This window comes from Anser brachyrhynchus, assembly GCF_964034855.1.
Source record: "Anser brachyrhynchus genome assembly, chromosome: 28".
Lineage (NCBI taxonomy): Eukaryota > Metazoa > Chordata > Aves > Anseriformes > Anatidae > Anser > Anser brachyrhynchus.
The window spans coordinates 1,668,302-1,681,410 of record NC_137721.1 but is presented as its reverse complement, the minus strand read 5'-3'; the positions used below and the strand labels follow the sequence as shown (position 1 = coordinate 1,681,410).

Genomic DNA, 13,109 nt, shown 5'->3' with positions numbered 1-13,109 from the left:
AACTGCCACAGCTTCAGCTTTTAAAAAAAACACAAGTTTATTATTGAAATATAGGATGTGGGCTAAGTCCCCGTCTCCTACTCTGCTTTACAAACGCCAAGTGCTCCTTCCCCTGCGCCCTCAGCCCGCGGGCTGTGCCGCGCTCACCCCTCTGCCCCGCGGGGAAACGTCTCCCTGTGGCACCACGTACCCTGCCCGGTGCCCTCGCACCTCCCAGCCCCGTGCAGAGGCACTCGTACCTCACTCTGAGACCGCGGGCTCGCTCCCTAAGGACTAAAGACATCTTTGAAAACTGTTTCTCCCCTCTAACCCCCAAACGATTCTTTCCAGAGAAGGTAAGAGACACTAAAGCGCAGCCGGTGTGGCTGCTGGGTGCCACCACCCAGCAGGTTTGCACTGCAATCTCCAAGAGCTGAATTTATCCAGGAAACGTGTAACTGATTTGTTTTAAAAAATATTTCTTTAATCGTATGCGCTGTACTGCGGAGACCGGAGGGGAGGAAGGGGTTTGTCCAAGTTCCCACGAGGTATTGTTCTCAAACAAAGAGGGGTGCCGGGGGCAGCAGCACCCTCAGTCTGTGGATTCCAGCACGGACTCGCTCAGAGCCAGGTCCCAGTAGTGCTCTGCGCCGTGTTTTTTAAAGTGCTCCCGTGCCATGTTTTCAGTGGGGCACTGCTTAAATTTCATTTCGCCAAAGCTGCGATCCTTTGCTGTGCCCTGGAAGGAGAAACGGGACACTTCTCAATATGTCTTTGGGGGAAAGTAACTGAAATAACGCTCCGAACCCCTCGGGGAACCTGGGAATAAATGTTCTCCCAGGTTAACAAGTGATAAGCTTGTTGCACGAGCACAGGTTATGCTGCAGGGGAGATACTCCTAATTCTACTACAGTTCAAGAAATGCATACAGAAAGAGCCTGTAGATGTTTTTGTTTACTTCTGTAGATCGTCATTTGGTACAAAGCTGCAGAACGATTTGATTGTTTCAACCTCAGCTGCTCCGTTAGACAGAGTTAGCTTCCGCCCCGCTCAAATCCCCAAGAAATCAGATTAGAACAGAGCTGCTACTCACCTCCCAAACCAGAGAGCATTTGTTTGTTTTCTTAACAGACTCCTCATCAGACTCATCGTCATCTGGAAAAAGACAAAAAAGCAAATTCTAGTCCTGCAGACCCCCCGCGCTGCTGCTTCACCGGCCCCTTCCACCCCCTCTGCTGCACGGTGGCATTTACAGCTGCCGTCTTGAGCGCCTGCCTCGTCAAACCCCAAAACTCTGATGGTTACCTGGTACCCCAGGCCTGCTCCCAGTGACCGTCCGCCCCCCCCAGCTTCTATGCAACACACCAGGAACACTCGGGCATTGCAAGATATTCTCCACAAATGCACACCCTGACATTTTTTTCCCCCCTCCAGCACTGGTGTGTTCGTTACAGAGTGCTGCATTTCAGTTAAAACTGGTCTCCTTAGCAAAAGTCCAGAAAAGCTTTTCCTCCCGATGATCTCCTACCACCCCCTTCCCCACAGACCTTTACACGTACCCTCTCCCTTTGTGTTTGAAGTTTGCTCATCCCATTTTATTCGATGAAGCATAAGACGTTTGAATTTCTTCTGTGCTTTCGGGCCTGGGGAAAAGCCAGAATCACATTCACACCGTTCCTTAACCTTCAGTTTTTAGGAGATTCTAAAAAGCAGCAGAAACCAACGGCCCCCACAAACACAGCAGTGCCCACTGGCCTTCTCAAGGCCGTTGGGCACAGCACTTAGCTCTTGGCCGTCTCAGGATCTCCTGCTACCAAACAGGCTCTTCAACACCTTGCAAAAACGCTTAGAACTGCGCAAACCGTGAGAAAACGCACCAGGCTTTGAGCCGGGGCCCTCCTTGCTCTGAGCAGATGCAAGGATCTAAATCTAAGGTGCATTTTTCCTTCAGCATCGAATGTATTGAACGTACTGGATTTTCTAACTGGATTACAGCGCTCTCTGCAGTCAGTGCTAACCCCATTATAACAGTAATTAAGGGAGTTTCAAAGTGCCTCCTTACTTCCTCGTTTTTCCATAACCCTCAGTCAGCTATTTTCACATGCAGGTATAATTGGCGCTAGAGGCAAGCTTTTGAACATCACGCTGCGACCAAAAGCCTGCCTCCCAAGCCCTCACCTCCTTCTACTACGACCACGTTGACATCTTTGTGTAGAACCACCACGCCTGTTAAGTACAGCTGGCCAGCGTTCGCCTCAATTTTGAATTTTTTTGCTGGATTGCTCAAGTTTCGGACCCTGAAAACGGGATAAAGAACAACAGGTTGTGGAAAAACAGAGCTATTACCATCGGTCCAAGCACTCCCTACCCTTCCTCAGCTGGGTCCAATGTTTCCTGCCTCCAGCTCCTCGGAGATGTAGGGCTTTACTTCCACTTCCAAATCATATATGCTTGTAATCAGACTGCTCACAGAGGCTGCGTCTGTCCTTTCCTATTCAAGCTTCATTTAGATCTTGAAAATTTCCTAACATTTCTGAACAGCAACGGATCAAGTTAGCTCTGATATCGCAATAAATCAGTCTCCTCATCAGAAACTTCAATCCCAGCTGAAGTTCTCCAAACCTGACATGCATTTTTACTACTCTGCTGTAACAGGATGAAGGAAGGACAGGGTTAGCTGACGTTTATTTGGGACAGCGTGAATGGAGAGCATCCAACTGTTACAGATTGAGATTCTTTAGTGCTCAATGGAAATCTGCTGATCAGGTACACGGTACTGCTCCTGAAGGACACTCCTCTCCAGTAGCACCTTTCTATAGGGCATTTCTCAGCTTTATTTACAAAACAGACACCTGCACAAACATCTATCAAGAGCACGCAGCCCGGCACTCACCTGTACACAGCTATGTGAACTCCCTGTGAGACATCCTCTTTGAGCTTTTTAATCTTCTTCGCTTTCCGTTGTTCTGCTGTTAGTTTTCTTGCAGCGTTTGCTTCTTCGTGAGCTCTGGGTGCAAAGAGACACAGCGATAAGCAGGAACGCAGCCTACAACATACCTGTTACAGCATCAAAACGGACCCTTCAATTCCTAAACAAAGAATGTGTTCCACGGATCCCAAAACAGCTTCAACTTCCACTCAGATTCTGCCTTAACCTGCCTGAATTAAAAGGACACAGGCTTTTTTAATCCAGTCACCAGTCCAATTCTCCCCCGGTCACTTCCCTAAACACATTCATTAGCAACAACTGGGATGCCAATCATCATCACGATAGGAAACTCATTTAATACAGGGCACAAAGTCACTCTTTAGTGCCAAGAATTGATCACTCAGACCATTCTCCCTGCGCAGGGCTTTGGGGAGCTCTTTCAGAACAGCTGAAACAGGCTGCAAGAGCAACACACACACATAATCCCACCGCTCTTTGTTCAGGGATTTCATTCTCTAGGAATGAATGCTGCACCACCACTAATTCCACCTAAAAGGGACAAACAAAAAATGTACAACGTGCCACCTACTTCTGTCTCTTTGCCATCTGCGCTCTGACATGAGCTTCAACTTTTGTTGGGTCCTGAACAGCTTCCGTCCCCAGCACTCGCATCAAGTTTGAAATTCTTACTGCGAGGAAAAGGAGAGAGGAGCTGTGAGAGGTTCCCATCAGACCAGTCTGCCGTTCGTGCTTGGCCCAGGCTGCTGGTTTAAGAGCTAAGGGCCTGCGGTAGCCCGGCTCTTGGCACGCGGCCTGCCTGCTGCAGCCTTACCTTTGGGTTCTGGCGGTGGCATCAGGCCCAGCCTGACCTTCTCCTGTAGCTCCTTCTGGGCTTCTCTCCGAGTCTGTCGCCGTAACTTCTTCTGCTCTTTCTTAGTTAAATAAACGCCCAGGGTCACCGGCGTGTCACTGTCCACTGGGAAGAGAAACAAGGTAACATAAACATGAATCTGCTTTGAAGGAGCAACAAGAAACATCACCTGCATCCCTTACTGGGGGATACACTTGTATCGTGCTCTGTTATATCCACACTTCATGGACAAACCAGCCTGTAGCATTGCGCAGGTTGTTTGCACCGACTACCGAGCTAGGAAAACAGTTTTGCTATTCACACATTTATACCGAAGAAGAAAATGCTCTGTGGTTGTTTTATGTCCCTTCCTCAGGGCAAGGATGTCAAAAACTGACCTGCCAGAGATGAAAATCTTGCAGATCTTGCAGCTGCACCACTACTCAGCTATCAAGGGTAAGGCTACCAAAAGGTACGCGAGCTACTGGTAACCACTACAGGTTTTATAACAACTTTCCAAAAAACGAGACAGAGACTTTCCCCTCTCAATTTTGACTACTTTTACAGAATTTTCAGATTTATCTTCACATGGCTTCTTTCCTTACAGGGATAAGAGACCCACGGGTCAGCAGTATTACAACTGAGAGCTTGCATGCCGGTTCACCCCACCTAACATTAACTTTCTGAAGGTTTTTGCATCCAGCTTAACAGCAAAATTGACCAGAACGGGCTAAATCTGAGAGGCTGCTACAGGGCAGTACCTGGTGGGTTGAGCTGCGCTGGGTGCTCCACGAGGTTTGTGATTCCGAAGTACTCATCTCTCTTTGAAGACGTTCCGCCTTTTCTAGAGAGGAGAGAGTTGGGCATCGTTGGAATTCAGTAGCTCAAGCAGATTCGTCCAGCCTGACGTGCCCAAGTGCTCAAGAGACCGCCACGTTACCCCCCCAAACCTCCCCCGAGTTTCCTCCTGCAGCAGAACAAAGCCTGGCACGTCAATTACTTACAAGTCAAGGCCGTTCGGGATGATGTACGAGTCCCACCACTCTATCTCTGGGATCTCGCCCTCCTTCAGCTCCTTTTTAGGGGTAATAAGAGCCAACTTGGTAGAAGTGTGTATCCCTGTCTTTCGGGCAGCCTGAGATATCTCTGCCTGCAGCTTTTCTAGTTGAGCCTGAGAACAAGGAGAGGAAAGTGGCACACAAAGGTCATTCAGCGTTCACTTTTAAGCACGGTATGCTTAAAAAAATAATAATAAAAGAGCAGGTGCACACAAGCTGAAGTAGACCACAGAAGAAACCACACAAAAGATGACGATGGAGTGCTTCTGCTCACAAACTTGCCAAAAAACTGGGCTTATTACCAAGCCTAATAGGAGCATGGAACGATCCCAAAATAACATCTCCCTGGGTTGCACATCATCATCCCTGTGATGCACACCCCTGGGCTTTTCTGTCTAATTGAGCTCTTCTCCCCGTTCTCCCCAGGAACTCGGGCAGTTTACCAAGATCCTTTAAAATCTGCACCTCTAAGGTGACCACTTCTGTAGAAAGAAGACTTGGCCAGAAAACGACCTATTCTCTTTGGAAATTTTCAGTCTTTTGTCAAAAACAAACTCAATAAAACACCAGATTTTTGTCTTTCACCAAGTGAGGAGAGAGATCTGAAAATGCTTTTTAAGCATGTTCTTATTTGGATGTCTACCTTTTCAACAGGAATGACGCTGACAGAAAAGCTGCAGGTGATTTTACTCAAAAGCTTCTTACTCAAGTGAACAGAGCTCCCTTTCGCAACCCAGGAGAGGAGAGTCAACGCCCCTCCTAAACCAAACCCTCGTTTCTGTGCTGTCAGTTAGCATGGCAAGACCTCAAATACCTTCGTTCGCAACCTCTGGGCAATTTTCTCAAATTTGCCTTTTTCATGGAACTTAAAGGTGCGTTTCTGACGCTGGGCTGGGGTTATGGAGACCCGGGGGTCAAAGTAAGTGTTCGACTCCATGTCTTCCGAGGGCTTTTCTTTAAGCTGCTGTTTGAACTGCTCTCTCTTCACAGCTCTGATGTTTGCTTTTAGGGTTGGCATGCGGTGAGTCAATTCAATCTCTTTACCAGTTGCATCAACAGTTCGGCCTTGCTCATCCAAGATCAGTGGCGTAGGCTTTGTCTGATCCTTCAATTCCACTTTCCTGGTGGCGAGACAGAGACACCACATTAAAACGTGACTACAGCAGTAATTCGAAGGAAGCGAGAGCCACATTTCCACAGCAAGCACCAGACCAGCCTATACTTTGTGAAAGTTTTGTGAAAGGCTTCTTTCTACCGTTAAGACTCATCTATACGGCCAGAAAGGACTCAAATCTGGTGCGCAGAACTTGGGAGAGCGTTGCCCTGCGACGGAGCAACCTCCGTTTCGCCTCTCTAACAGATTTGTTCCTTCAGCAACCATTAAAGCACTGCTGGGAACCGACGGAGCACTGAAGAAACCTTGGGGCAGACCCTCCACCGGCAGTCCAGCCCTACGACCGTCAGGATTACGGAGCTCGGAAGAACAGCGGCTACTCACGGAGGCGCGATCCCCATGGCGTGCAGGTTGGCCAGCCCCACCATGTTGGCGTTGCCGATGAGCCCCGGTTTCAAAGCCAGCTGGGCCTGAATTCGGGCCTGCAGCTCGGCGGCTTTCCTCGCCTTCTCGATGGCGTCGTTCATGAACGTCGCGGCCTGGGAGGGCTGGATCGTGTTGCCGATGGGGAGACGTTCCGACTGGGATGAAGAAGAAATTTTTGGCTGTTGACAGAGAAATAAATTTTGTTACAGAGCTGGGCTGGCACATCCAGGTCACGCCAACGCGTTACTTCCAGTAGGTACCTGTGGCGTCGGAGGACTGATGAAACTCAGCTGCTTTTTCCTCTCTTCGATCTGTCGAGTGGCTGCCTCCATCATCTGCTTGATCTGTGGAAAGAAAACCGGACGGTGAGTTTTTCTTCGCTCTATCGGAAGGAGAGAAGGGGTCTCCAGCACCTTTTTACATCCGCTGATGGTTGCAAACGCGTGCAGACCAGCTTGGTGAGCACAGAGCTCTATCAAACTGCTTTAACTGATGGCCTCCAGCTCTAGAAAAGGAACCTTACAGTGCCGGCGCTGCCTACAAAGACCCTTTCCCCTTCCCGTTCACTCCAGCTTGTGCAAAGAGAACATCCAAACTTTCCCCACTCGAAGACTTTGCGTTATCATTAGCCCCGTGCACAAGTGGCGGTGAGCTCTGCGAAGAGAGCACAGGCAGCAACTGCAGCAACCAAGGGACAGGCAAAAGCAACTCGCTGTTTGCTTCCTCAGCTTGTGATACCAACCAAGATAAAGAAAACATTAAACTGTAGCAGGATTCGAGATCTCCGAGATAGGCAGCGCTGGCTCTGGGGGCAGAGCTGGCGTCACACAGCGCAGTTGGACTGACCTGTAGCTTGGTCAGCATCCCAGGGCTCTCCGACGGCGGGCCTGGAATAACCTCAGGCTCATCCTCAACCTCCTCAAACCGCGGGATGCGCCGCTTCTTGACGCCAGAAGATTCCTTGGATACCTCAGAGTCATCGCCAAACACATCCTGAAGCAGCAAAAGGAGAGAAAGAGCAGACTGGTTAAAAGCTACGAACTCCCCCCAGGGCCAGTTTTAGGACGAGAAAGCACCGTGAGAAGGAAATCCAGCACCGAAAGGTCAGCACCGCGTCGTGGTCGAGCGTTTCCAGAGCGGCACTCGCAGCCTGACCTAACTGTGAGTCCCACGCGAAGCCTGTGCCCTGGCTCCCCACCAGAGAAGCATCGCCGACGATCCACCCGGCGGCTTAAAGCACAGGAGGCCACACGGGGATAGCCCCGTGTAAGAGGCGCCGCCGCTCTCTCAGGTGCCGAAGGGATTTTTGGCACTGGGATCCGAGGTCTCGCTCAGCTCCCCAGAGAGACGGAAGAAGCCTGCACGCGAGCTACCCTGAGCGGGCCGAAACGGTGTCTGTGTCTTCAGCCAACTTCACAGGGGTCGCTACGGGAGGCTGCTGTCCCGCCACGCTGTCACCAAAGGGAGAACGCAGTCCTAGGGCAGGGTGGGATGCCCGCAGCGTTTCCTCACGCTTCTAACCCACGAGACTCCAGCCTGGAGCCAGAGACGCTGCGCTCAAACCGAGCCCCTCTTCTCCCTCTTCTCGGAGAGCGAGGGGAGCAATGACCACACAGACGGACTCGCGTGAAGCGGCCGTGGCATGGAACAAAGGGAAAAGCGCGCGTTCCACAGAGCTCTGCGCTGGGGGAACTGGGGAAGGGTGCCCTTCGAGCACCCTTCGTGTGCTTGCGGCCACGGATTTCCTTTTGTCAGTGCCGGTTTTGCGTACGGTAAGCCGGATTTGTCCATGTAACCGTGTTACTGGAGCGTGTGAGGGTGTTATTTGAAATGAAAATATACACACCGGTTGTAAGCGTTAGTTGAAATCCCTTCTTCACTATAATGGCTCATATTCTACAGGGACACATCCTCATCCAGACACAGGTACTTCTTGGAAAACCTACAAGTTCAAGAGAAAGGACTTGCCCATAGTATAAAGTGTGTAAACCATTACGTTTTAGTTCCTGAAACTTCCCGAGCAATGACCTACCCCACAAGATTTAACCAAGGAGAGAGAAGGAAGACCAGACAGAGCGCTGGAGCCGGCTAACACGACAAGCGGCACTCCGAATTAATCCGCTGCTTGATGCTACACACCTAAGCTTACGAGTATGAATTCAACCCTAAAACCCGCAGCAGCGGCGGGGGGCGGTCATTCCACACACGCCCACGACCTGACCCCCTCACTACGCCACCTCGCTTCGCGGCGGCGCGAGGCCAGCTCTGGATCCCGACGAAGGGCCTCCAAGAAAGGCAATTCCAGAGGCAGAGGCCGACGAGGAGGCAGGGCGGGTGCCTGGCTCCGTTCCGGCAGCCAAGAGATGAGGACGGGGCTGCTACGCTGCTCCCCGGACCTGCTTTCGGGTCAGCTTGGACGCCGAGAGCACCGCCACCCACGTGAGACGCCCGAGCAGACGTTTCCCCGGAGAAGCGGCGCCTTCCCCGCACCCAGCCCCATCCCTGCTGCGGTTTGCCAGCGTGAGATGCGCCGCCAGGCCGCTGCGGCGCGCCAGCCAGTGCCACGAGGAAGATGAGAGACGAGAGGAGGAGACAGCTGGAAGCCAGGTGGGCCTGAATTCAGGCTCTGAAGAAACGGGGGATCCACGCAAGCCAGCAGCGCCACAGGACTGTGAAAGTCTCCCCACAAAGCTGCGGCCCATGACCACGAAGTGCCAACAGCGCCGCGCTTCACGATGTTCCTGGCTCTCCGCCATCTCCCCAAGAGGGCAAAAGGAAGGGTGTTGAAGGGCACAGCTCGGAGAGAACATCCTGGCCAAAATCTCGCTTTCTAATAACCCCATGGCAGCTAATGTGCACATGTGCCGGGCTAATACTCAAATTCAAGAGGAACCACAGCATGGAAATACTCGAAAGATGCTTGCTGGCACCCTTGTTCCAACCGAGACCGCTGCAAAAGCCTCAAGTCCTTCAAGCTCCGTCGTTCGCTGGGACACCCAAACGCAGAGCAGTAAACTAGGCTGGGTTTTAAAACCCTGCTGCTCCTCGGGCTGCGCTGAAACGGGCAGGACGGGACCTGTTTAAATACTCCTCCTTAACTGGCGAAGGCATCTGGAGCCCGGAGGAGGCCCTTCTCTCGCTGGCGTCAAAACCTCCGCCAGAGGGTGGGAGAAGAAGCAAGTTTCTCCAAGAAAACAGGGAGCGAAGGCTCCAAAACTGCGAAGGATCGTTCCGGATAACCGAGGTTAGGTGCTGACTGAACGGTTACAGGGAAACACAAGCTCGCCGTAAAAGAGGGACCTCGGAAAAAGCGAAAGGAAACTTGCGTTGTGAGCAGGGAACAGCAGGGAACAGCCGCTTTTAAACCCAGCATGCGAGTGATGAAAAAAAATGCATTTCCAGAAGGTGGCGAGTGAAGTCTTCAAGAGAACGCAGGAGGCGAAAACAGGTTTGGATGCACGAGACTTCCACCATCCCAGGCAAGCGTTAGGTGGGAGAAACGCCGCCGGGCTAGGAAATCCCTACTGTAATCCGCCTCGTGCTGCGGCGGGGGAAAGGCTGCCAAAAATCACCCTCTGCGGATTCCAAGTGGAAAGAAGAGAAGGAAAACCCACCATGGGAAGACCTGCTCGCTCAGGGCCAGGCAGCACGAGCCGACAGACCGAAACGCAGCACGTTCGAGCGAGGAAGAGCAAGAGGGAAGTTATTTGGAGGTGGGACGCCCTGCCCCAGGCCGCCAGCTCGCAGGGCAGCGAAGACTCAGTGCTGCCACACGTGCCAGCATCGAGCACGAAAGGAAAGAGAGAGATGCAGCCCTGTTATTTAAGTCCCTTTGCTGCACGAGCCTAGCGGGCGTTGTTAAAGAAACCAAAAGCTGAGGCTTCCCACCCCGGACACCACCAAGGAGAGCGCTGCGCTCCCTCGCCGGGAGGTAAAGAGAACTGAAAGGTAAAGGCTCACACACTTCGTCACGGGGAAGGGGCTTTTCTCTTGAACTTTGAGTGGTGTAAGATGTACCTCTCTGGAAGAGGAAAGTGTGGCAGAGTACCAGCGCTGCCTCCACGGCCGCCGAACAACAGAAAAAGCAACAATCGGTAACCAGGCCTCAGCTCACCTTCAGCTCTCGCTTCCGATTCCGGTCGCTGTTGGATTTGGAGTGCCTGGAGCTTCGGCCTTCTTCCACCGCTTCAAAGAGCTTGTCCACAAACCTCAGGGTGGAGTCGTCGAGAAAAGGCTTGAGGTGGTCTGGGGAAAAAAAGAGGAGTTGCGTGAACGGCAGAATTCCCTGAGGGGGATGAGCGGGAGAGCAGAGAGCTCACAGAGACGTCTGCAAAGCCACAAAACTCCGAGTTAAAGGGGGCTTCGACCCAACCAGCGCAGCACCCCGGGCTCCGGAGGCCTCTGGGAGGTGCAGGTGCAGGCTTCTGCTCCGTTCTCGGTCTGCCAGGGGGCCCGAGCGCTCCTACCGGCAGCTGCGGGGTCGGGGCGGGAGCGCGGGGGACGTACCGGCCGCTTTCTTTTTGTCCATGCCCTTCCCCACGCAGTTGAGCGCTGCGGTAACCACGGTGGGCTCGGAGAAGCCCAGCACTCGCTTCACCGTCTTCTCGATCCATGGCTTCAGCTCGTCCAGCTCCCTTTTGGAGAGCGACATCGCGGCTGGCGGCCCAGGTTACTCCGCTCGCACCTGCGGAGAAGGCAGGCAAGAAAACCACAGATTAATAATAAAAAAAGGATCACTTTACCCTTAGTTCGGTGCCTTTTCTCGTGAAAGAGAAAGCTGACGGCTGCTGAGGGCTGGCGAAAGCTCCTGGAGATCACTTTTGCTCCCTTATTTTTAAGCCACGAGCTGAAATTACACGAGCCCTTGGTTTCTGTCGCTCGTGCCTGGCGCAGCGGTCCCCCAGATGCCAATCCAGCAATCTCCATTAACCGCTCTCGCCTCGCTAACGTTCGCTACGCTGAAGCAATAACGTTTAATTACGCGGCCGGGCACTAATCTGATTTGGAACCCAAGTCTCCTTTATCTGGAACCGAAAGAAAATCTTCTTAAGGGAACGTGTTTGACCTCGGCATCCCTCTCCCAAAAGCACAGGCTCGCCGAGCCTCGGTGCCGCTGTGGCTCCGTCTGAACGGAAAGCAGACAAAGCTGGAAACGCGGCCGTCGTTTCAAGGGAGAATTAAAATCCTGGGCGTCAGCGCTACCAAAGCACTCCTCACCAGAGAGGCCGGGAAAAAACGGGCAGGAAAAAGTAAACCCCCGGGGCTGAGACGGCGGCGAGGGGGCCAGGCTTTCCCCGGGGAGCTCGGAGCTCCCCGAGAAGACGGGAAAACCTTCGCGGCTGCGTGCTGCCCGCAGCGGCTTTCACGGGGACAGACTCAAAATAACACCAAGCGCAGCCCAAGGGAACACCGCCGCAAGGTTTGGTCTCCAAGTCCAGCCTTTGAAGCAGGGAATGCTCCAGGCGTTTGTGCGTTTACACGTGGGTGCCCCCTAAATGTACATACATGTGGATATTTACACGTGGGGGCCCCCTAAACATACACATATATACGTATTTATGGATGGGTGCCCCCTAAATGCTCATATATGCCTGTATTTATGTATGGATGCCCCCTAAACACATACATATACACGTGTATTTATGTGTCGGTGCCCCCTAAATGCCCGTATGTGTGGGTATTTATGTAGGGATGCCCTCTGAATGTATATACACACGTGTATTCACATAGGGATGCCCCTTTAATGTATATAAACACATGTATCTGTGTATAGGTGCCCCCTAAACGGCCATATATACAGGTATTTACATAGGGGTGCCCCTTAAACACTGATATATGTGGGTATTTATATACGGGTGCCCTCTAAATGTATATATACACACGTATTTATGTATGGGTGTCCCCTAAACATACACATACGTGGGTATTTACAGACAGGTGCCCCCTAAACACCCACATACGTGAGTATTTATATATTGGTGCTCCCTAAATGCCCATATATGTGGGTATTTACGCATGGGTGCCCCCTAAATGTCTATATATGTGGGTATTTACATAGGGGTGCCCCCTAAATGTATATATACACATGTATTTATGTATGGGTGCCCCCCTAAACGTACACATAAGTGGGTATTTACACTCGGGTGCCCCCTAAATGCCCATATACGTGGGTATTTATATGTGGGTGCCCCCTAAACGCCCATATATGGGGCTATTTACATACGGCTGCCCCCCAAACGTACACATACGTGGGTATTTACGTAGGGGTGCCCCCTTATCGCTCACATATAAACGTGTTTCACCTCCGGCTGCCCGCCGCCCTCCCTCCCCGCGCACCTCCCGCCCGCAGCCGCCCCGTCAGCGCCGCCCGCCCGCCGCCGCTCCCCGGCCCATCGCAGCCCCTCAGGGCCTAACGGTCCCGCTCCCTCCCCGCCCGCTCCGCCCGGTTCCCGCCGCCCCCCGGCCTCCTCTCGGCGCCCCCAGGGCTCCTCCCTGCGCCCCGCGGCCCCCTCACCGCGGCGGGGCACGGCCCCGGCAGGCCCCGAGCGGCGGCGGCGGCCCTGACGGCGTCTGCACGGCGGGGCCGGAAGCGGAAACGGCCGCCGAGGCCGCAGCGCGCATGCGCGCCCGCCCGCGCGAAGGGTGCCGAGAAGGTGGCGGGGGGGAGGGGGGCGTGGCCGAGGCCGCCGGGATCACGTGGAGGGGGTGAGGGGAGGGCGCGACGCCGGGCCCCTCTCACGTGACGCGGGGCCC

General features: G+C 53.0%; 1 protein-coding gene across 1 annotated transcript; it reads right to left on the bottom strand.

The window, feature by feature from the left end:
• Positions 1–441: 441 nt before the first annotated feature.
• PRPF3 (pre-mRNA processing factor 3) lies at positions 442–13,034 on the bottom strand. The gene is made up of 16 exons (XM_080570099.1): positions 12,871–13,034; positions 10,863–11,040; positions 10,471–10,601; positions 7,203–7,349; positions 6,617–6,700; positions 6,315–6,535; positions 5,631–5,937; positions 4,763–4,929; positions 4,520–4,602; positions 3,741–3,884; positions 3,498–3,597; positions 2,873–2,986; positions 2,158–2,276; positions 1,539–1,622; positions 1,073–1,134; positions 442–718 (listed from the first exon to the last, which is right to left on the bottom strand). The coding sequence occupies exons 2-16, from the start codon at positions 11,005–11,007 to the stop codon at positions 572–574; spliced, it is 2,055 nt and encodes a 684-aa protein (XP_080426225.1). The 5' UTR covers positions 11,008–11,040; positions 12,871–13,034; the 3' UTR covers positions 442–571.
• Positions 13,035–13,109: the final 75 nt, after the last annotated feature.

Coding starts and splice junctions, on each gene's coding strand:
- PRPF3 (XM_080570099.1), bottom strand. CDS start 11,007: ATGTCGCTCTCCAAAAGGGAGCTGGACGAGCTGAAGCCATGGATCGAG. Junction 5,938..6,314: donor GCCATGGGGATCGCGCCTCC/GTGAGTAGCCGC, acceptor TCTCGCCACCAG/GAAAGTGGAATTGAAGGATC. Junction 4,603..4,762: donor ATCCCGAACGGCCTTGACTT/GTAAGTAATTGA, acceptor TCTCCTCTCTAG/AAAAGGCGGAACGTCTTCAA.